This window comes from Rhododendron vialii, chromosome 7a (genome assembly GCF_030253575.1).
Source record: "Rhododendron vialii isolate Sample 1 chromosome 7a, ASM3025357v1".
NCBI lineage: Eukaryota > Viridiplantae > Streptophyta > Magnoliopsida > Ericales > Ericaceae > Rhododendron > Rhododendron vialii.
Window position 1 is genome coordinate 37,478,248 of NC_080563.1, and position 21,290 is coordinate 37,499,537.

At 40.3% G+C, this 21,290-nt stretch overlaps 1 protein-coding gene across 1 annotated transcript; it reads left to right on the forward strand.

Moving 5' to 3' along the window:
- The first annotated feature begins 321 nt into the window (after window positions 1–321).
- On the forward strand, window positions 322–16,944 carry LOC131331992 (uncharacterized). Its single transcript, XM_058366001.1, has 10 exons — window positions 322–666; window positions 2,230–2,325; window positions 2,889–2,977; window positions 3,060–3,188; window positions 4,656–4,776; window positions 5,717–5,801; window positions 5,906–6,015; window positions 6,134–6,285; window positions 14,883–14,979; window positions 16,400–16,944. The coding sequence occupies exons 1-10, from the start codon at window positions 373–375 to the stop codon at window positions 16,700–16,702; spliced, it is 1,476 nt and encodes a 491-aa protein (XP_058221984.1). The 5' UTR covers window positions 322–372; the 3' UTR covers window positions 16,703–16,944.
- The last annotated feature ends 4,346 nt before the right edge of the window (window positions 16,945–21,290 follow it).

The window sequence follows — 21,290 nt, forward strand, 5'->3', positions numbered from 1 at the left end:
GTGGAAAGAGATAGAGAGAGAAATATTGAAAGTAGAGAAAAAATTTTAAAAAATGCTTTTTGAAAAGGGAAGAGAACAAGGCATTAATCATTTCAAAAAAAAACCAAGTGGGCCATACAAAAATCAGTTAAATCCAATATTTGTAGGTATTCGATCCAATCTTTCATTTTTCGTTCAAATTCCGGGTCAGAGATGCTCGTAAGATGGTGTACTGTATAAGCTCGGACTTGGACTTATGCTTGGGGATCGTTTTTCATCTTCAGGGTTTGGGCCTTCTAATGCCGACCCGACTTTTCTAAACCCGTCCAGTTCGCCACATCTAAAAACGGCGAAAGATCGTTTCACCAGAGGAGTTGAACAAGTGTAGGAGCCATGGTGAAAGCTGTGATCGGCGAGGAAACCCGTCTCAAATCCGCCGAGGATCGCCTCAGCCACTCCGCCGTCGCTTCTCAGGTAGGGTTGGTGATAGGGAAGCTAAGTACGAGCTCGGACCGATGTTTGGTCTTCGATTTGGTTCCTACGCCACCCAATGACGCGGGAGAACCGGCTTGCTCGCTCATTGAGGCCGATAAGAAGAAAGGATCGAAAGGAAAATCTCAGTCCGATTCTTCTTCTTCGTCGTCTCTGTTTATCGACAAGGATTGGGTCGCCGAACACGCTCGTCAGGTACAGTGTATTCGCATCTTAGTTACAGAAAGACAGCTGGTTTGATTGACAGATCCGTTGAATTTCCAGGTCTGTGTATTTTATGTGTGATTTCACATGAGGCGGAATGTAATCGATTTGAAATTGGTAAAAAAGTGTGTAAACTTATGATGTTTCTACTATTCGCCATTTTATAGTCTCTGTTCTAAAAATCGGTCTAGGCGGCCGACTAGTGAGCGCCAAGGCTCTAGGTGGGGGCCAATGTCTAGATAAAAATCGTCCTATGCGCCGACTAGTTGGCCTCTATACACCAGGCGCCCCTCTTCTGCCCGACTAGTGCCACGACTTTTAGAACACCGTTTATAGTTCACTTTTCTAATTTTGGTTGTAATGGCATGTATGTACTTTGGCAATGCTAGGTTTTCTTAAACTACCTGTCTCTAGTTGCAAGAACTTTTTCCGTGTAAGCAAGTCTGCGTGGTTCTGGTTTTTGGCTAACGAAATTAAATTACGTAAACAATGATAGGACCAGTAGTCATTGAGTTATCCCCGACTACTAGTGGTAGGATATGGTTACCTACATCTGAGATCCTCTGTACTGAGAAATTGGTGTACCTCTATACCGAGATGTTGTGGGTTTTCAGATTGAGTTTTTTTTTTTTTTTTTAAATTTTCTTGCGATCCAATGGCCGAAAATGCATTGGTACAGAGGTAAAGAGAATTTCGGTATAGAGGATTTGATTCCGGTTAACTAGTAGTCGTAATTCTGTACCCATTAACTATAACAAGCTATCACAATGCCTCATATGCCTGTTGTAACATGAATAAGACATTCACAGGCCCTTTGGATTGGGTGATTTGGTGAGAAAAGAGAAGAAAGGATTAGAGTTTATCAGATCACTCATTTGGATTGAGTGATTTGGTGAGAAAAGTTTATATTTATACATATGCATATATAGATGTGTTACTTTAGAAGGGGCTCCCCTTTCTCACTATCCAAAGGGGCTGTGAGTGATTGCTATGCTGATATTTTTACTTGCTGACTATATGTTATAATGGCTGGTACATATGGGCTGCCCAAATCATAATCTTTATCGCACTCACAGATTTCATACTGAGAAATGGCTGTAGCCTCCCATGTATTACGTCGCTCAGACCTGTTTCTTCAAATCGGTTTTGCAGTCTTTGAAAATGGCCTGAAAATAAATAAACCTGGTTCTAATGGTGTTTTAAAAAAACTGTGGTGTCGGATAGAGTCTTGTCATGTAAAGTTGCTCATATTTTATTTGTCCTAGTGCTATTTTATCCCAAATTCTTTTGTGGTTGAGGGTGTTCTACTGTGGCAGAAGGAAATTTGTTGCAAACTTTCAATATTTAACTTCAAAGCATCGTCTTGTTCATTGCTTTTTTCTATGAGTTCTAAGTAACACCATCGCATGCACATAAGCAACGTGAGGCTGCCAAGACCCAGCAGTGGCGCGAACATCATGTGCTAGGCTGATTTCGTAACCATGCGAATGTGTGTTGTGACTTGAGTTCCTTTCTAGAACTTGAGGATTGATACTGGGAATTGTGTGCTTTTAGGTCTCCAGAATGCTATTGGGTGGCGTGAAGGTGCTTGGCATCTATGTATGGATGAGTGAAAGCGCATTCAAGAATTCAACTATTATACTCTGCCAGGTTTTGTAGTTATTCTACTTATGGCCTTGAATCTTCATCCTCATACCGACAATAGTTGGAAAAGGAAACTATATAAAGCATACTTCTTTTGTTAGGGTGTCCCCAATGGCATTACCAAAACCAAAAGGTTTCCAAAGTTAGCAATGTTGGTCCAAAATATGGCTCACAATGGCATAATCAAACTTAGCAATTCCTTAACCAATAACCAAAATTTTGGCTTTTGGATAACCAAAACTAGCAACCTTTTCTCTTTGGATAACCAAATATAATGGGGACCACACTCTGTCTTTCCTCTCTCCTCCCATCAATATCAATAAACCACCCACTTACATTTATTCCCAACTCTCTCTACTAAAAATGAGTTTTTGATTATGGATCATTGTGGGACTTCACATTCTTAATCTTAGCAACCCCTTAAATGGATAACCAAAAGATGAGGCGGCAAGTTTTGATTATCCAATTTCGGTTGTGCCATTGGTGATACGATACCCTTAGTATTAATTTCTTGTGTTCACTGGTTTAGTAAGTGAGCAGACATCTTATTGACATAATGGCTCTTGCAGACTATAATGGGAGTTGCTGAATCAGCACCCTTGTGGGATGCAGACTGGGGTGAGAGATTGCTTATACACATCAGTTATAGTCCAAGGAGGTACTATTCTTGGAATTTATGTGCTGCTATCATGTCATCCAAAGTTTTCGTTTCATTGACGTGATTGCCAGGTGTTGTTCAGATGGACATGTAGAAATAGCTCGCTAGCATCAAATATTTCGTCAAGCAGCCTTCGGCCTTGTGATTTCAAAATGGGAAGAGTGTTAGCTTCCCTTCAGACGTTTAGGTGCACTTACACCTTTGATTTAAGGTAAAATTTTAAGTGGAGTTATTTCTTTCATCTATAATGGTCTAACAAAAGTGTTTTGGAAGCTATCTTGCTTGTTTCTTGAATTATGAAATGGTCCCAACTCCTAACCAAACATTTTTTAACTGACTTGAGGAGTTTGTGTGCTTTGGTTTTACTTCTGTTTTCGCATCATGACACCACTTGGTGGATGTAATGCCGAAGGTTTGGTTTGTAACTAATCTACCTGTCCCAGGCACCTGTTAATGGGTAGTTGGCTACTAACCGTGTGCACTTTTTGTTTTTGCAGCATGAATTTCAGAACCACTAGTTTTTAATGGACTGCCATTTGTTTTGCTTGCTATTCCCCTTGCTCACAATAAGGTCGAAAATCTGTGTAATATTTACAACTCAGTGTGAATCACGTAGAGAACGAAGTGAGCTTCATGTTTCTTCAACACCTGACGTTCCAACCTCCAAATCAGTGCAGAGATGCATCTACCCTCAACCTAGACAACGTTGCGCTTTCCAAGATTATGCGTAATAGGATTTTGAGGATAGAGAGTATGTTATAGTAGGAAAATCACTGGTTCCAACACATCAAAGATTTTGTAGGCAGCATCTTATTCCTAGCTTGTTACGTGTGTCATCCATGAACTTTCAACAAATACGCATTGCTTCTACCAGCCATCAACTATCACTTTGTGTTCCACAACCGTTTGTGCAGACACAGCCACAATGTGAAAGAGATCTCCAAGACATCATGCCGATGCATTAATCGAGGAGTGAAAAGCGTCATTTTCTGATGGGTAGAGAAATTTTAGCATTAGACTTAAGGTTGACTAGGTAGAAAATTGAACTTCCCTTTGGTGTTAACTAATGATACAATGGAGTCATATCTAATCTCGCCTGGCCTCTGAAAAAAAAAGAGCCAATTGTTCAATCTTTGTCTCCCATTTCAATTTTGTCCAATCACCACATAATTAAACTGAGACTTTTCCGAAGTTCATCCTTGCATGATACAGAAACAGAAAGAAAAAGAGGAGGGAATGGAAAAAAGTTTGAAATGTCTCAGCAGTTATCTTTTAGAGATAGCAGTTATAGTTGCAGTAGAAATGATAGTTACTACCTCCGTACCAAAAAGATTGTCCGATCCACAAGACGAAAACTTAAAAAATACTGTATTTTTGTAGAGAAAAAAATTCAAACTTTTGCCGCTAGTTTCTCAATAACGACGAGTACTTATAATTTATCAAAAGAAGATTGAAGTTTTCTTGATGAAAAATGTAAGTTCTCGTTTTGCGGGACAGACAATCTTTTTGGGATGGAAGAAGTATATTTTTTCCATTTAGCACCTTCCGACAAAGTGTTCACTAGTGATTGATATATACCAAATGGTTTTGGTACTTGCTTGAATTATTCAGAACATGTAAGAGTTCTGGAAAGCTATTTTGTGTTGTTTTATTCACCCGTTGAGTTGTCCCCTTGCAGATTGCCCATTTGCCATCAGAGTGCATCCAATGTTAGAAAATTGGCAGACATACTTCGCCAAGCAATTTCAAGTCATGGCAAGGAGCTTAAAGATGCAAAGGCTATGATTGATGGGAATTTGGTAAGATTTGGAATACTATGCGGACTTTTAATCGACCTTCTCTTCCGGACATGATGGATGCTCTCATGAGATTATCTTGAAGAAATCACTGGAATATTATTCACTACAAATCAAGTCTTCTTTCTTATTAGTTCAGTAGTGATTGAAGGATCTTAGCACGGAGTATCACTGTTTAAGATTCTATCCAGGACTTGTTTCTAGCATGTCATAATAGTTGCTCCTTTTGTCAGTATTTAGAACCATGTAAACTATGTGATGATAAGAATTAAGAGGGATTTTCGATTCTTCCTGCTGTGGAAGATAACAGAGTCATGTGCCTTCAACCTTTCCATCACGAGAATTTACCTTTGAGGCTACTGGTTCACATGCCTTAAATGAACTGCTGATCTTGTTACTATCTGCACTTGTAAGAATGTGACTATGAGAGGGACTACGTTGATCTTCCTATAATGGAAGATGAAAGAGAGTCATGTGCGATCAGCCCTTCCATTGCCAGCATTTGCCATTTGGACTACTGGTTCACTTGCCTTAATGACCTGCTTGTCATTACATTGCTTATACTTGTCTAAATATGGATGTGTATATTTATACCTGCAAGACCAAAGCATGTAGCTTTATACAGATGTTTCGATATTGCATTATCTAGAGAAGTATACCAAGTCTTCACTGACGTAATACGCTTGCTTAAGTAGCGTCAGGCAGAACCTTTTTTTTCCTGATGGGTTCATCTCTATGATCTTCCCGATAGTTTTTTATATTAACCTGGTGACTATTGGTATGGCTTTCTGTTCTACTCAACCAGGATACGTCATCGAAAGGGAACTGTAGGCTTTTCCTCTGCTATATCTAAGCTCATCTTGAATAGTGTTTATTCTTAACTGCTATCTCTAAGTTCATCCTGTCATAAGGATTTTTTCTTTGTCTACCATGCATTTGTTAGGTGGTTGAGGAGGAGTCATGTGTATCAGATGGCTTGCATGAAGTGCAATTTCTTGTACCTTTCATGAAGGATTCATATGTGGAAGGTGTGCCAGCGCATTTGGGATCTATTATGCACTTATATGCATTGAACATTCTCTGTATTTTCGTTTCGAATATATATTTTTAACTTATTCGTTGTTTTGTGAAGCATGCAGCCAAAAAGAGGTTGTTGGTGTTCTTGTCTTTGGTGGCTCGGTTTGTTCTTTTGCTTACTCAAACTCGAAAGAACCCCTTTCGCAAGCTTTGGCCGATATAAAGGTATCAAGTTACCGATTGTGTTGGCAATGCTGAATAAGTATGCATGCTTTTACATTTTTCATCTGATAAGCACGACAATGATTGCTGTCCACTCATGGATTTCTCTTATTGTATTTAGGGGGACATCATCACGAGCCTGCAAAGCAGGTTGGATGTCCTTTGGGACGAGTCAGATGGAGAATCAGGCCTCGCAGTTGATCATGGAAAGGAGGGTAGTGATGAGTTATCAACAGAAGCACCCTTTCTCCAACTCAATCTGCATTCATTAAGGTATGGCATCTGCAATATATGCATATTACTGTTCCAGACTAAGGAAATATCATGAAACTTATAATGTCGGCATATATAAACTTGTCAGGTGATACCATTCTGTTGGAGTCATTGTTGCCCTTAGCTAGGTTGTAAAATCATATTGCACCTTAGCATGACACATATGCGTACATTAGTTCTTTCTTTGGAAAACTATCCTGACTATTCATATGTTGCTGTTGGTTTCTCCCTTAGTGTCTTGATGTGCCATAGAGAGAGAGAGGGTGAGAGAGGGAGAGGGAGAGAGAGAGAGAGAGGGTTTTCTTCTATATCCTTAGCCTCCTGAATTTTATCCCCTTTTTCAGTGGGTTCAGTCTTAATTTGGTTTACACAGCATTATATTGACCCACGGAATCCTCAAGAGCTACATGAACTAGATGGCTAACCCAGCCACAATGCTAGCAATTCAACTTTAGGAAGATGACCATATCTGAATTGTCCGCCGGCCTTATGGACACCCCATTGTCCAACGAAGCTTTTAGCTAAAGGGAAGTAAGAGTGCCTCATCGGTAGACGTCGGATGCAAGAGAGGTTAGATAGAACGAGAGAGAGACGCTAGAGGCAAGGGAGTGTGGCGGAGGCTCACGGAGGGAAGGAAGTGTTCCACATCCTCATGTCATCCAGATGGACCCGATCTGAAGATGTTGCCGGCGTCGCACACTCCCTTCCGTTCGCGAGCCTCCACCACACTCCCTCGCCTCCAACGTCTCTCTCTCTCTCTCTCTTGCTCTCTGATCTTTCTTGCGTCCGATGTCCACCAACGAGGTACTCTTAACTCCCTTTAGCTAAAAGCTTTGTTGGACAATGGGGTGTCCTTAAGGCCGGCGAACAATTTAGGTACCGTCATCTTCCTAAAGTTGAATTGCGAGCATTGTGGCTGGGTCAGCCATCCAGTTCGTGTAGCTCTTGAGGATTCTGTGGGTCAATATAATGCTGTGTAAACTAGATTAAGACTAAGCCCACTGAAAATGGGGTTAAAATTCAAGAGACTAAGGATATTAAAGAAAACTCTCCCTCTCTCCATGGTTTCAATTCCTGATTTTTCTTGAAAATGGGAGTGGATAGGCGTCGGAAATGCTTGATTCAGGTGGGTACCAAATCTTTGGAATTGGTGGATGAGGGTGTAGGAGATCGACTAAGGTTTGGCTTAGTGGAACGTGGTTCAGGGGTTCGGCGAGAGGTGTGGTTGTCAGAGATTGAGCTCCAGTGGTTATGCCTTATTCTTGAAGATGCGTCTTCATGTTTTGAGAAGGACTTTGCTCACAGCTATGGGGGTTTCGTCAGAAGACTTCTGGTATGTCATTTGGTTTTTGCAGGAGGGTTTATGTTGAGGTTGGAGGTCAGGGATAATGAGAGGGTCTGATTTGTTTTGATATCGGAGCTAAGGGGATCTGGTGGGTGGGGGGACATCTCTAGAAAATATTGGGCGTTTTGTGGCGGGAAACGTGCTGGTGGTTTGACGGATAGCAGATCCTTCTTGGAAGTTGCGAATATTGATGGATGACCGGATAATATGGAGGGTTCCGATGTGGAAATAAAGGTGGAATCAACAGAAAGGATTATGAGATTTTTGGGGAGGTGCTTGGTGGGGAAGATGGAGAATGGAGCTCTGATGTTGTTGTCGGCCTTGGAAGTTCATCGGTGGGCTCAAAACCTGGAAGGTTACGGCTGGGATTCAAGTTTCTGACCTCGGAGGAGATTTGTTTCTGTTTATGTTTCTGTTGGTGGAAGAAGCCCATCGGGTTCTGAAAGGCACATGGAGTTTTGGAGGTAGAAAGCTGGAGTTGGATTGGTGGTTGCCGGTGGGCTCTTGCGTAAAACAGAGTGAAGCTGTTAGGGAGGTGTGGGTGTGAATTTTAGGGCTTCCCTTGCAATTTTGGGATGCCGAGGTGTTGAGAGAAATCGGGGATGTTTGCAGGGGTTTCTTGTATGTGGATGAGGAGACAAAGCAGCGTACACAACTAAGGTGGGCTAAGATCGCTGGCTAAGATCCCGGTGACGGTGAAGGTTGCGTTGGGGGTTGAGTGTTTGAAGTGTCGTTATGGGTGGAGAAGGGTCCAAAAGTTAGCTTTCAACCTGTGTTGGATACTGAAAAGGGTGGTGATGGGGATTTTGGCGGAGTTACAGTAGGCGGTGATGCAGGAGGAAGAAGCAAGGAGGTGGCGCATGGCTGGAATGTGCATGGTGCGAGTGATAACATGGGATTGGGTTTGTACAGGACCAGATCTGATTCAAATTTTGAATCTCATTATGGGAAGGTGAGTGGGCCTAGGCTTTCTGGGCCTGGGCATTTTGTGGGAGGAATGGTGGACCATCCTTTACTTGCTCGGGTCTTGCCTTCTTGAGAATTCCGATGGTACTGTCAATATAATACAGCCCAGAATAATTATTATAAGAGAGGGCCTGCAGATAAATGGGCCTTTTTATTTAAAGGACCTTTTTAAGTCCAACCTGGTTACGGTTAATAATAAGAAATGGATCCAGAGAGGTGATTCGGGCGGGGGTACGAGCTACAGACGGGTTGAGAATTTTACAAAGGGAGGTTCTGTTTCGATGGATGCTGTTTGTGATCTAAGACATCCGATTGCAAAAGACACTCCGATCGGTGTCGGAATCAGGCAATAGTTGACGGCAGCGAGGTATGTATGATTTCTGATCGCTTCTCTCCTCCTCTTTTTCGTTTGCGGAGGAAAGAAGTTCTTGTGCGTTGATTAAGGGGAGTGCGGTGCTGGATGGTTCAGTTGTTTTGGGGGTTTCAGGGTCCGGTAGAAAGGTGCAGATGAGGGAGGTGGTGAGTGAGCCCTTGGTGGAGGGTCAGTTTTTCGGAGAGGGGGGTGGTTCTGGAAGAAGAGGTGATGGTAAGGATAGGGTGTTTGCAGGTAATGCTGATGAGTTTGAGGAGGGGAGTGTGGGCTGTAGAGGATTGGAACTGGTACCTTATTCTGGTTTGGATGATGGGGAGGGTTCGTCCTGGGGTGGACATTTTGAAGAGGAGCTGTGCAAACATTTGGGTCAGGTGCAGGAGCTAGTAGATGATAGGTTGGTGGTGAGTAACGGTATGCTTAATCCGTTACCGATTAGGGAGCCAGTGTCATGGAATGATGGAGAAAAGTTGGTTAACAGGATGTCTCAAGATGAAGTTTCTAAATGGGTTCTAAAGAGAATAAATGGCTTCAACAAATTCTTGGGTGTCTCATTTGATGGGTTTGAAGAAAGAACGATGCAACTTTTTTCAGAGATGGAAGAAAAGTGGAGGAAAGGAGTGGCGTCGGAAGCAAAGAAGAGTGGAAACAAATCAAGTAGAGGGCAAGGGAGCTTAAGAGATTACATTGTTCTGTTAACTATGAGGAGAAGGTGGGGGAATAGGGGTAGTGGAGAGGTGGAAGGAGTTATTCTTTTATGTTTTAATGTCAAAATTCTTAGCTGGAATGTTAGAGGTTTGAATGCAAGGTGGAAGAGGCCGGTTCTAAAATCTTTACTCCAACAATGGAAGGTGGATGTGGTTTGTTTGCAAGAAACTAAATTGAGGGAGGTTTCTTTGTTTGATGTAAAGGAGATGTGAGGTAATCGGTGGGTAGAGTGGATTCATTTGGATGCAGTTGGGGCATCCGGGGGGGTGATTAAAAAATTGCGACTAGGCATGAGGCGAGACTATATCGCCTCACAGGTTTGAGGCGAGACAAGGTTGGACGAGGCAACCGACTAGTCGTGAGGCGCTTGAAAATCTCGCCTCACGTTGTTAGGGCAAAAATAAAACTAACGAGGTCTATCTCAAACAAACAACGATCAAAAATCATAATACTCCTTGGCTCTCTCTAATCTGCGGTCGATCATCGGCAAACAACGATCAGACAAACGATCTATCTTCAAATTAGAGGTAATCCACCATCTCTCTCTCTCTCTGCCATCGTACCCTTCTCTCTCCCCCCTCTGTGTTGAACCCATCTTTCTCACTCCTCTTCTTGGTGAGCTACAGCTGCACGATCGTAATACACACACATATATATTATAATCCTCTCTACTCTCCCACTTGCTGCCACACATACATAATCCTCTTTATGAAAGAGCATATTTTATGTTTTTTTTATTAGTATTTCATATGTTGGATTGTTGGTTATTATGCAATATTCAGATGTTAATTCTAGTTTTGATGTTATGAGTGAATATTGCTCATTTATGTAGTATATCTTGCTCTCTCTTTTTTAAATGCTCGCCTCGCACCTCGTCACCTCGTCTTTTACGGGCTTTGTCGCCTCACCTTCGCCTCGCATTTTTAAATCACTGGGGGGTTGGTATGTTTTCGGTTTCATGCTTGTTTCCTAATGTGGTGGATGGTCTTAATTGGGTTTTTACCAATGTATATGGATCGGTTTCCTATGGCCTTAGGAGAGATCTGTGGGATGAGATGACGGCAGTAACATTCAGATGGGAGTTTTCTTGGTGCGTGGGTGGGGATTTCAATGTTGTTCAGTTCCCATATGAAAGATTGGGATGTAACTCTGTTTCTTGAGACATGAGGAGATTTTCAGAATTTATTAGTGAGATGGAGCTTGTCGATCCATCTCTCAATGGGAGTAGATTCACATGGTTTTGTGCTCAAGAAGATAGATGTATGTCTCATATTGATCGTTTCTTGTTCTCCGCTTCTTAGGAGGAGCTTTGTCTGAATGTAATCCAACGTTCTCTTCTAAGGCCCATTTCAGGTCATACACCGATTTTAGATCATACTTATAAGAGAAAAAGAAAAAGATCATACACCGATTTTACTAGACAGTGGAGGGATTTGACAAGGGCGTTCTCCTTTCAGATTTGAGAATGTGATTACTGACAGATGGTTTTACGGAAAGGGTAAACGAGTGGTGGAACAATTATTCTATCTTGGGGAAGCCAAGTTTTGTCCTGGCTAAGAAGCTGAAAATGTTGAAAGAGGGTTTACGTAAGTGGAACATTGAGGTCTTCGGGAGATTGGAGGCCCAAAAAGGCAAAGTTATTGATTCTATTCGATTTTGGCATTTGGAGGAATAGGTTCATGTTTTGAGGGATGAGGAGAAGGTGTTAAGGGATAATGCTATAGAAGAGTTCAGGAAAATTGCCAAGTTTGAAGAAATAAACCGGAGACAAAATTCTAGAAACTTGGGGTTGAAAGAGGGAGAAAGGAATACTCAGTTTTTTCATAGGATGGCAAACTGCAATCAGAGAAGGAAGTTTATTAGGATGATTAAAATAGGGGATAGAACTTTGGAGAAGGATGAGGAGATCAGAGTGGGTTTGACCAACTTCTATGCCGGTTTGTTTAGGGAGGAGGGGCAAAGTCGCCCCCGGGTCGATGATTTAGAGTTTGATGCCATCTCGGTTGAGGAGGCTTCTTGGCTGGAAAGACCGTTTGATGAAACAGAAGTGTTAGATGCCTTAAAGTTTTTGAATGGAGACGAAGCGCCTGGTTTGGATGGTATGTCATTTGCTTTCTTCCAATGTTGTTGGAGAGTGGTGAGAGGAGAAGCGTTCGTTGGGTATGTTCCACCACTTTTGGAGGTTTGGGGAATTTGAAAGGAGTTTGAATGCTTCTTTTGTAGTTTTGATTCCGAAAAAGGGCAGAGCGGAGGATATCCGGGATTTTAGACCTATTAGTTTACTTGGCAGAGCTTACAAGTTGTTGGCTAAAGTGCTAGCAATTCGTTTGAAGAAGATGGTGGGCAAGGACACAAGGTTGTTTCAGAGTCTCATAATGCTTTTGTTGAGGGAGACAGATTCTTGATGCGGTGCTGGTGGCTAATGAGTGTGTAGACTCAAGATTGAAGAGTGGTACTCCCAAGTATTATTTCTAGATACTGAGAAGGCGTATGATCATGTTAATTGGAATTTCTTGATTTACATTATGCAATGGATGGGCTTCGGAGAGCTTTGGAGGAAATGGATTAATTATTGCATCTCTTCTATCAGTTCTGGTGAATGGGACTCCAGCTTATTTTTTCCAAACTTCAAGAGGTCTGCGTTAGGGTGATCCTCGCTCCCCGCTCCTTTTTATTTTAGTCATGGAGGTGTTCAGTCGGTTGGTTCAGAAAGCAGTTGAAGGCGGTTTCTTACATGGGTTTGAGGTGGGTAAGGTAAACGGTATGAGGTTTGATGGTCTTTCACATTCTCTATGCCGATGATACTTTGTTATTTTGTGATGCGGAACCGACGCAGGTGGGATACCTTCGGTGTGTCCTGATATGCTTCTAGGCTGTTTCCGGCCTGAAGGTGAATTTGAGCAAATCAGAGATGATTCTGGTTGGTGTGGTTGAAGACATTAGGAATATTACTCAAGTTTTGGGCTGTAAGGTGGCGTCACTTCCTGTGTCGTATTTGGGATTGCTGCAGGGTTCTTATAAAGTGTAGGCAGTGTGAGATTCAGTTAAAGAAAGATTTCAGAAGAGGTTGGCAAGTTGGAAGCGGCACTCTACCACTTTACCAAGCAGACGTGTAGAATTGTGCAAGTATTTTTATTTAACATTATCATGTGTATTTTTTTATTTTTTTTATTTTTTAGTATTTTTGAAACAGGGGTGGCACGTGCCACCTCCCCCACTAACTACCTTTGCCCCTATGTCATTGTTTGTCACTCCGGCTTCTGTAGCTAAGAGATTAGAGAAAATACAAAAAGACTCTCTTTGGAGTGGCTTAAGGGAAGAGTTCAAATACCATCCAATTGAGTGGGACAAGGTTTGTGCTCCCATTAGACAGGGCAGTTTGGGTGTGAGGAGGTTGAAGTTGTTCAATCAAGCCTTGTTGGGCAAATGGCTTTGGAGATTTGCATGTGAAAGAGATAGATGGTGGAGAAAGATAATAGTGGCAAAGTATGGATGTGGGTGGGGAGATTGGGCTTCCCGTGATGTGAGGATCCCTTATGGTGTGGCGCTTTGGAGGGCATTATGAATGGGTGGGAGGATTTTGGTAAGAATACTCATTTGGCAGTTGATGATGGGCAGAGAGTGAAGTTTTGGGAGCATGATTGGTGTGGGGATGCATGTTTGAGGGAAGCTTTCCTGGATATCTATCGTTTAGCTTGCGATAGAGATGTGAAAGTTTATGATTACTTCCATGTTCATAATGGGGTTACTGTTTGGGATATCCACTTGTGTAGAGATGTGCATGAACGGGAGGAGGAGGCTTTGATGTCGTTGCTCACTAGAGTGTATAGTGTACGGGATATAGGAGAAGGGAGGATAAGATGCGCGGTGGAATCTATCTTCATCTAGAGCCTTTCAGGTGAAATCCTATTATCAAGCTTTATGTCGGGGGGTAATCCTTCATTTCCTTGGCAAGCTATTTGGAAAACCTCGGCTCCGCTTAAAGTGAGTTTCTTTGTTTGGTGCGTGGCTCAAGACAAAATTCTTACTATCTATAGCTTGATTCGGAGATGGAGTATCATGGTAAATTTGTGTTGTATGTGCATCTTGCTCGGTGGCTTAGAAGCTTTGGACTTTGGTCTTCTCTTGGTTTGGGATACAGTGGATTGTATCAAGCAGTATCATAGAACTCTTAATTGCTTGGAAAGGTGCTAGAGTGGGAAAAAGAAGGAAGCGTGTTTGGGCTATGATCTCTCTTTGTTTGATGTGGGTGATTTGGTGTGAAAGGAATTCGAGATGCTTTGAAAGGGTTGAAAAACCTTTATTTAAAATCAAAAGTTTTTTGTTAAATAGCTTGTATAGTTTGGACAACTCGGACAAGTATGATTGTTTTCCATCTCTTGAACAATTTTTAGATTGGTTTGAGCTTTTTCAGTTGAATAGGAGTGCAAGTGTATGGAGCCTTTTTGTCTTGTGACCTTTAATTGTATATGGGCGGCATTCCCTTAATACCTTTTTGGTAATATAATCTTTTACTTGTCCAAAAAAAAAAAAATTTGTGATTATCCAAGACTCCGATACTATGGAATGTATGTCATACTCTGCTGTAGGACATTGTGCTTTCTCGTGAATTGGCAGTCGGCTTTACAATGACTGCAGAACTGAATATTCTTAACCATGTGGCAGATGACAATTCATGGCCAACTCTTCCAGCTGCATACTTTTAACCCCATTTATTCACCGTATTTGCCACAGCAATGTGCATTCTTGGTGCATTGCATTGACTGCGTTGATAATTTACAACCTGAAAATAGGTCCTTTTCAGTTTTCACCACCTATATTGCTGTCTCTACATTAGGAATGTAATGTTTTGGTGATTATTGGGACGTGAAAATTTTGATACCAATGCTAATATTGCTGATGTATGCCTTGGATTTTAGCATTTTGTGAACCTGGTGTTCGAATCATGGTTTATTTACATCATAGGTGGGATGGTCTGATATGTATATAGTTTTCCTGTTTCAGTAAGAGTCTACTTTCTCCTTGTCAGCCATTCGGTGTCACATCTATTGTCTGCACATGGTTGGAAGTTGGAACAGTACTCCTGTCGTCATCTGTATCTTATTGAAGCATCATTATTTTGTTGAATTTACTTGGTTTCTGGTGCTGATTCGTAATTTTTGAGTTCTTAACTGAATATAACTCTTGTTTTCTATCTGACACAAACAGAAGACGGTGCAGTCTTTCATTTCCTAGAAGAGTGTTTATCCCTTGGTTGGCGGGTACATATATCTGTGACTATTTACAAGCAGCTGAGACACTCGAGGTTGGTCTTCCTTACTTTGACAAGAGTAAAATAAATCATCTTGCTGTTTTGTTTTGAGAAAATAGTGTGCGGAAACTGTCTTGCTTTTTGAGCTTTCTTCCAACCTTACACATGGATGGTTTCCCTTAGTTATCTAATTTGTTATTATTACCATGCATTTGCTCGAGGGTGTTTTTCTTTATTTTCTGTTGTCTCTCTCCAAGATTTCTTACAAACCGAATACTGTGTCCCATTGGTTCCTAGTGTGGGTCCAGTTTTGGTTAAGGTGTGGATGGAGAGGTGGTTGAGTTCCCTCTAGCAACTTCGTTGTTCGCTTGGGTGTTATTATTAGTTATATTTGGACTATTGTTCTATTCTTGCATCGTAAACCTTATACTAGTAGTAGTGATTGTTTGGATCATCGTAAGGTCTGTGACTGGTTTACTAGCTCTTAGGTATTCTGAAAGCATTGAAACATTTTGGGGTCCTATTCCTTCACCCTGTTTGCAGCTTGTATATGTTTGTTGTGAGAGAATTTAATATATAAGAAAATTCAAGCAGCTATATAATCCGAGGTTAACCATTTGAGCCGCGTGGTTAGGCTAAGGGTTAAGCAGGTCAACTAGCATAGGTCGTTACAATTGGTATCAGAGCATAACCCTAAACTACATGGTGGGGGTCACCTCTAGAATCTGGTACAAGCCTGATGATGTGCTGGACAGAGCTAAGTGTCACACCACGACCACCGGGGGAAGGTTGTTAGGCCAATGCAACAGCCAAGGTGGGGAGATTGTGAGATCCCACACTGGGAACTTAATGAAAGAGAATTCAATATGTAAGAAAACCCAAGCACGCTATTGTATAACCCGAGGTTAACCTTTTAAACCGCGTGGTTAGGCTAAGGGTTAAGTAGGTCAGCTACACGGGTCGTTACATTTGTATTAGTACATTCGACATAGGATAGGAATGACTCTAGTTTAGGCTTTTGATGAAATTTGATTAACACCATCCCATGTGAGCTAGATTTTTTAAGTGCTGAAGTGGCCTTCAGAAAGATTGAAAGGACAATATCAGAAGATAATGCCCTGTTTCGATGAGTGGATTGAGAATGAAAGAATTTGAAGTTGAACTTCCTAAAGTCTATTGATATTAGCTATTGGAGGTTGGTAGATGATTCTGGCTTTGAATATTGAATAGAAACAGAAAATTTTTATGATTTTAAATCCGTGTACAAGTAGGATTATTTAGGAAGGCTTTCGAATCTCGATATAGGGACAAGATTTTTTCCAATCCTTAAATCTGAACGATTGGAATCCATTGTCGAATGGCGATTTCAAGTCCATTCATTTCAAAGTCAACTATCCAAATTTGTCCTAAATTTGTTTTGCACGTATCATCATTCATTTTAGTTGACATTTACTCTCCCTGTTTTCCTATCCAGGTTGTTAATGATCATTGTGTTGAATTGATGTCGATGGATGTTCCAACAGATCCCTCAACAATCTTGGAACTAGAAACAGAACCCCTTGCTCTAACCACCGAATCTTTCTGGGATGCGGCTGCTCCGTTCAGTTTAACGTCTAGTCAAGACTGTTCCTCTTCACAGAAGACCGGTATGGCTACAAGCCAGGAAAATGAGAGGAAATCCATGAAGCCGACTGATTTCAACTTCATGGCTGCAATTTTGATCCTGATTCTCTCCATTTTAGTTGGGCTGGTGCTTTATACTTTCAAGGCCTTGTAACATATACTACATATGCTTTCACCTGTAAGTGCTTCTATGGGGCCTTGGATTTTACTGAGTCTGTGTGAATGTTTTGCATTCCCAGAAATATGTACTCTTTGGTTTGCAATTTTAAGAATTATTTTTGAGATAAAAAAGTTCTATAGATTTGCGTATTATTCTGTCTTTAGTAAATTTTTTTAACATTTTGACAAACTCTTTTACTTTTTGAATAGAGGTATGTTATGTACGTCCAAAAAATATAAAATAAGTTAAAAATTTGACAAAAAATCACTAAAGATGAAAAAACACGGATGATGAAATAATCAAAAGTTTTGGAGTGATTATTTTTTAGAGGAGAACCAAACAAAGTGAGTTTTAGAAATTTAAGCGGGTAGATGTTCAACAACCAGTTTGAAGCTGTAATGAGATCTTCATATCAGATTATGAGACGGCCAAAATTTTATATCCAAAGAACAGTTTATAGTTTGTGAAGAGACAGGCTGGTTTTTGTGGTCTTTTGCTCTTGCTTATTCGTCCTCCATCTGATGCCATTTTCGCTTGTTTCATAAATGGGCAAAGACCTGGAGTTTGCCGCTTTTCTCTGTTGCTATTCGAGTCGAACAGCTTCGGATGATGCTCCAGTGATACATCGATACAAGGCTCTTGTTTGGTTTGGCTTGATATAGTTTAAGAAGTGGTATACCTGATTCACAAAAGGTCCAATATCCTTGTAGACTTCTACGTAGAGGTGTAAATGAACTGAGTTGAGCCTTACATAGGCAGCAAAACACCATCAGAACCTAATGGTGATATGTCTGGGAATTCGTGGAAGCCTTAAAGGATATTGGACCTCTCCAACTGCACAGCCCACGAAGAAACGAGATTGATTGAGCTCATATCTTCGTAACTGAGTTTGTTAGGACAACAAAAAAATTTCTTGTGCAAATAAACTATAGACGAGTAATATTTTTCTCGTAATTATGTCACTTATTTGGGGGAAAAAACACATTGAACTTTACCCACAATTTTTTTCGAGCAAAAAATCATTTTCAGTTTATACCAACATAAAAACAAAGTACAACAAAGCAAAAAACCAAAAATATGTCGTACCACAATCAGTTAAGTTAATGTTTAGCGGATGAACAGTTCCTCGTTTTCTTCCCCGTGCAACTGTAGCAATGTTACTTCGAAGTCAAGCAGAGGCGAGGCTGATGCTTCCACCATTTTCTTCTTTGGCTTGTTACAATAGTGCCAAATGGGAAGCAACGACTCTCATGCAGATGCTCTATATTGATTTATTTTTAACTTCTACAGTAATTTATTGAGTTCTGTTGGATTTTGCCTGTACACATGGTGATTTAATATTGCACTGTGAAACCACTTGATCAGTGTTATCTAGGATTTCTTGAAACTTAATTCCTCAATTAGTCAAATAAGATCTGTAAAAATTAGAAAAATTAAAAATAAAAATTTCAAGATTGTTTAACAGGAATTTTCATTTTTTTTATAGGCCGCTGATTTTGCCACTCCTTTTTTTGTTAATGTCACTTCTCTGCATGAAAAATACACTTGCAAGTGACTTTAAAAAAAAAAAAAAAAAAAACAAAATCATTTCCCTTTTAATAAATCGCCTCAAGTGCAAATCCTGCCACTGGTACCGAGAGTCCATGGTAGACAAGTTAGCATGCATGTACGGTAGTATATGTAACTTTGACATTACATTATGTCACGTAGTACCATTAGGGGCCAAGCGTGCGAACCCGTACCATTAATAATAATGCATCCCTCCAATTAAATCACACCCACTACAACAAAACAAATCGCCCGTCCCACACCACCACCACCCACATTTAAGCGCGTCATATACCCTTCTCGTTTTTCAAATGTGCTAAAAATACTAAGAAATCGGATCCTCTCCGGATCATATTTTGGACTGAAGGGAACAATCGTAATCTGAACCATCCAATACGATAATCAATGATTGCTCAAAAACTCTTTGCTGAAAGCATTAAATTCTTCTCGCGAAGAATTCTTGAGCAGATCCAAACTATTGATTTTCTCAATGCATGGTCCAAATTTGGATTGTTACCTCCTGTCCAAAAACTTGGACAAGAGAGGATCTAAACTCAAGTACTAAGCCACATTCTGCTAAAATTCTTATTTTTTTAAATATCTATTTCCTGTTTTACGAAACATATTATTCTCTCAAAATATATATATCCCCTTTAATTTAAAAAATAAGTATTGTATTTATTTTTCATAACAGAACCTAAAAGTAATACTCCTACGTTTTTCCCCTTCAAAACATGCAAAGGAAAAAAAATAGTACTTTTTTTTAGGAAGGATAAGAGGGTAACTTCACCTATCAACTCACATAGGTAATTGCTGACTAGGAAGAGGTAGAGTGAACCCTTTAAACATACACATAACACCCAAACTCCTGATGTGGGAGCCAACCCAACTTATGCAAGTCTAAAAAAAAATAAATAAAAAAATAATACTTTTAGCACATTTGAAAAACCACCACTTTTGTGGATCTCGTTTTCAAAATCACTTGTGATTGGTGCGTAGGTTCACGCGCTGCACATGTGCGCGTGGAATTTGTTGAGAGGAGGTTATGAGTCGCGCTCAGAAGCCGACAATCAAATTCCCAAAAGCCGCATTCTTGTTCCCTGACACCATCATGTGGCTTCCCGCCTGTTCTTCTTCTGTCTCCCCGCAACCTCCATAACCTCACGGTCCTCACCCATGCATTAATGCCTCAGGCCATCATCACACATGATGCGTAATCTCACAAGTTTTTCATGCCCAAATGTCACCCACACACGCGATCTTGTAGGGCGGGCTGTTCTAAAGAACTTTAGTCTCGGATTTGAATCGGCCGTCGTACAGCTCTTAAAGTGCAAGTTATATTACAGGACAGCTGCAAAAGTCATTTGTGGTCAATGTGTGTACATGTAGTAGTTCAGTTGTTTTTCATGTGACATGCAAAATGAAATTTGTTATAATTTTATTGATAATATGAAACGTTGTTTAAAATCTAATAATATGGGGGCCACTTAATTTTACAAACGCACATTTAATGGGAGGTCAACAGATACTATGTGATGCAATGCTTGTGGGCTACTTGATGCACACTCGTATGTATTTTTTTTAGTTATTATTGTTGGTATTAGTTTGTTTCATAAAAGATTGAATAAGTTGGTGTGACATCAATATCAATCTGAACGAAAACGTGCATGTTTGTTAACTATAAGGTCAAGCTTTGACAATTTTTTATTTTGCCAGATATAATTGAACCAAATTTTATAAATGTATGATTAAGTAGACTTTTTTTTTTGTTACAAAATATTAATATGCACGTTAAATTATAATAGAATATGAACAACTCAAATAATATAGTATAATTAGTGGGATAATTAGGAGGTGTGCAGGGGCTCGGGCCTCCGCTTGCACCTCCTTATGTCTGCCCCTGCATGAACGTGTAAATGATAAACTAGCCAAGCGTCTAATGACTAGTCGGGTTGGGTTGATTGAGTTTTGGATAGTCATGTCAGTGATTAATTGTAGGCTCGCAACAGCGATTGCACCTTTTAACTATGTAGCCTCCGCATCAAAAAAAAATTTATGCAAAAGTTTTCCACAAATCTCACCTTGTTGATCGATCTGGCTATTTATAAACCGGATTAAACTTATGCAAAATCACCGTCTATGCCAAGCTTACGAAATAAACATTTCCGCTCATCGTACTAGACCGAAAACTTATACGAAACTAGATGGTAGATGATTGAACTGGAAACACTACTCAACCTTCGACGTCATTATTTTTCTGCAGCAATACTACGAAACAAATTACCTCCAAAATGGAATCAAGACTGTGGACTATACATGTATGGAAAAATAAGTAGCTAGCTATATAAATTCATGTTTCCCTAGCCTATTGTCCCTTTGACATGCAGTGCATCTCACAGCACTAAGGTAGGGGACTATTGTTTGCAATGTTGCATGTGAAATTGGAGGTCTTTGTCATTAAAAATATGATGATCATCTCAATCGGGTCAGTCCTGATTTTTCGGGAGTCTAAAGCAAATATTAAAGATGCGGTACTTTTACGTATCTTTACGAACAATATATAAGTAGATAATTTCTTTGTACAATTTTTTGCTGGACATGTATAAGGGGGCCTAAATTTTGTAAATTTTTTGACCTAAAGTGAGTGCACATTAGGCTTTAGATCATGACAGGCTCTGTATTTCAATTTAACATTGAATTTGTTATTATGGTTTTGCTTCTGAGTTGAGAAACATTTTAAGGAGAAATTTCTGAATTCTAAAACTAAAATTTCTTTGCACACCACAATTGGTCGACCTGACCGGTTGTAAGTGAATTCTGATTATGAAATTTGAAGATCAAGGTCATTTGCTTTTATTTATTATTTTGGTAAAGTCATTTTGCTTTTAGTCGTTATTCTAGATTTTATTTTAAAAGAAAGTATTGTCTTAGTCCCAGTGTGGTTGATCGTCCACTCGGACCAACTACTGATCATAGCCTTTGGTAAGCTATTGCCTCACCAACTGGCTAATCAGACGTGAGCCCGCTATAAATT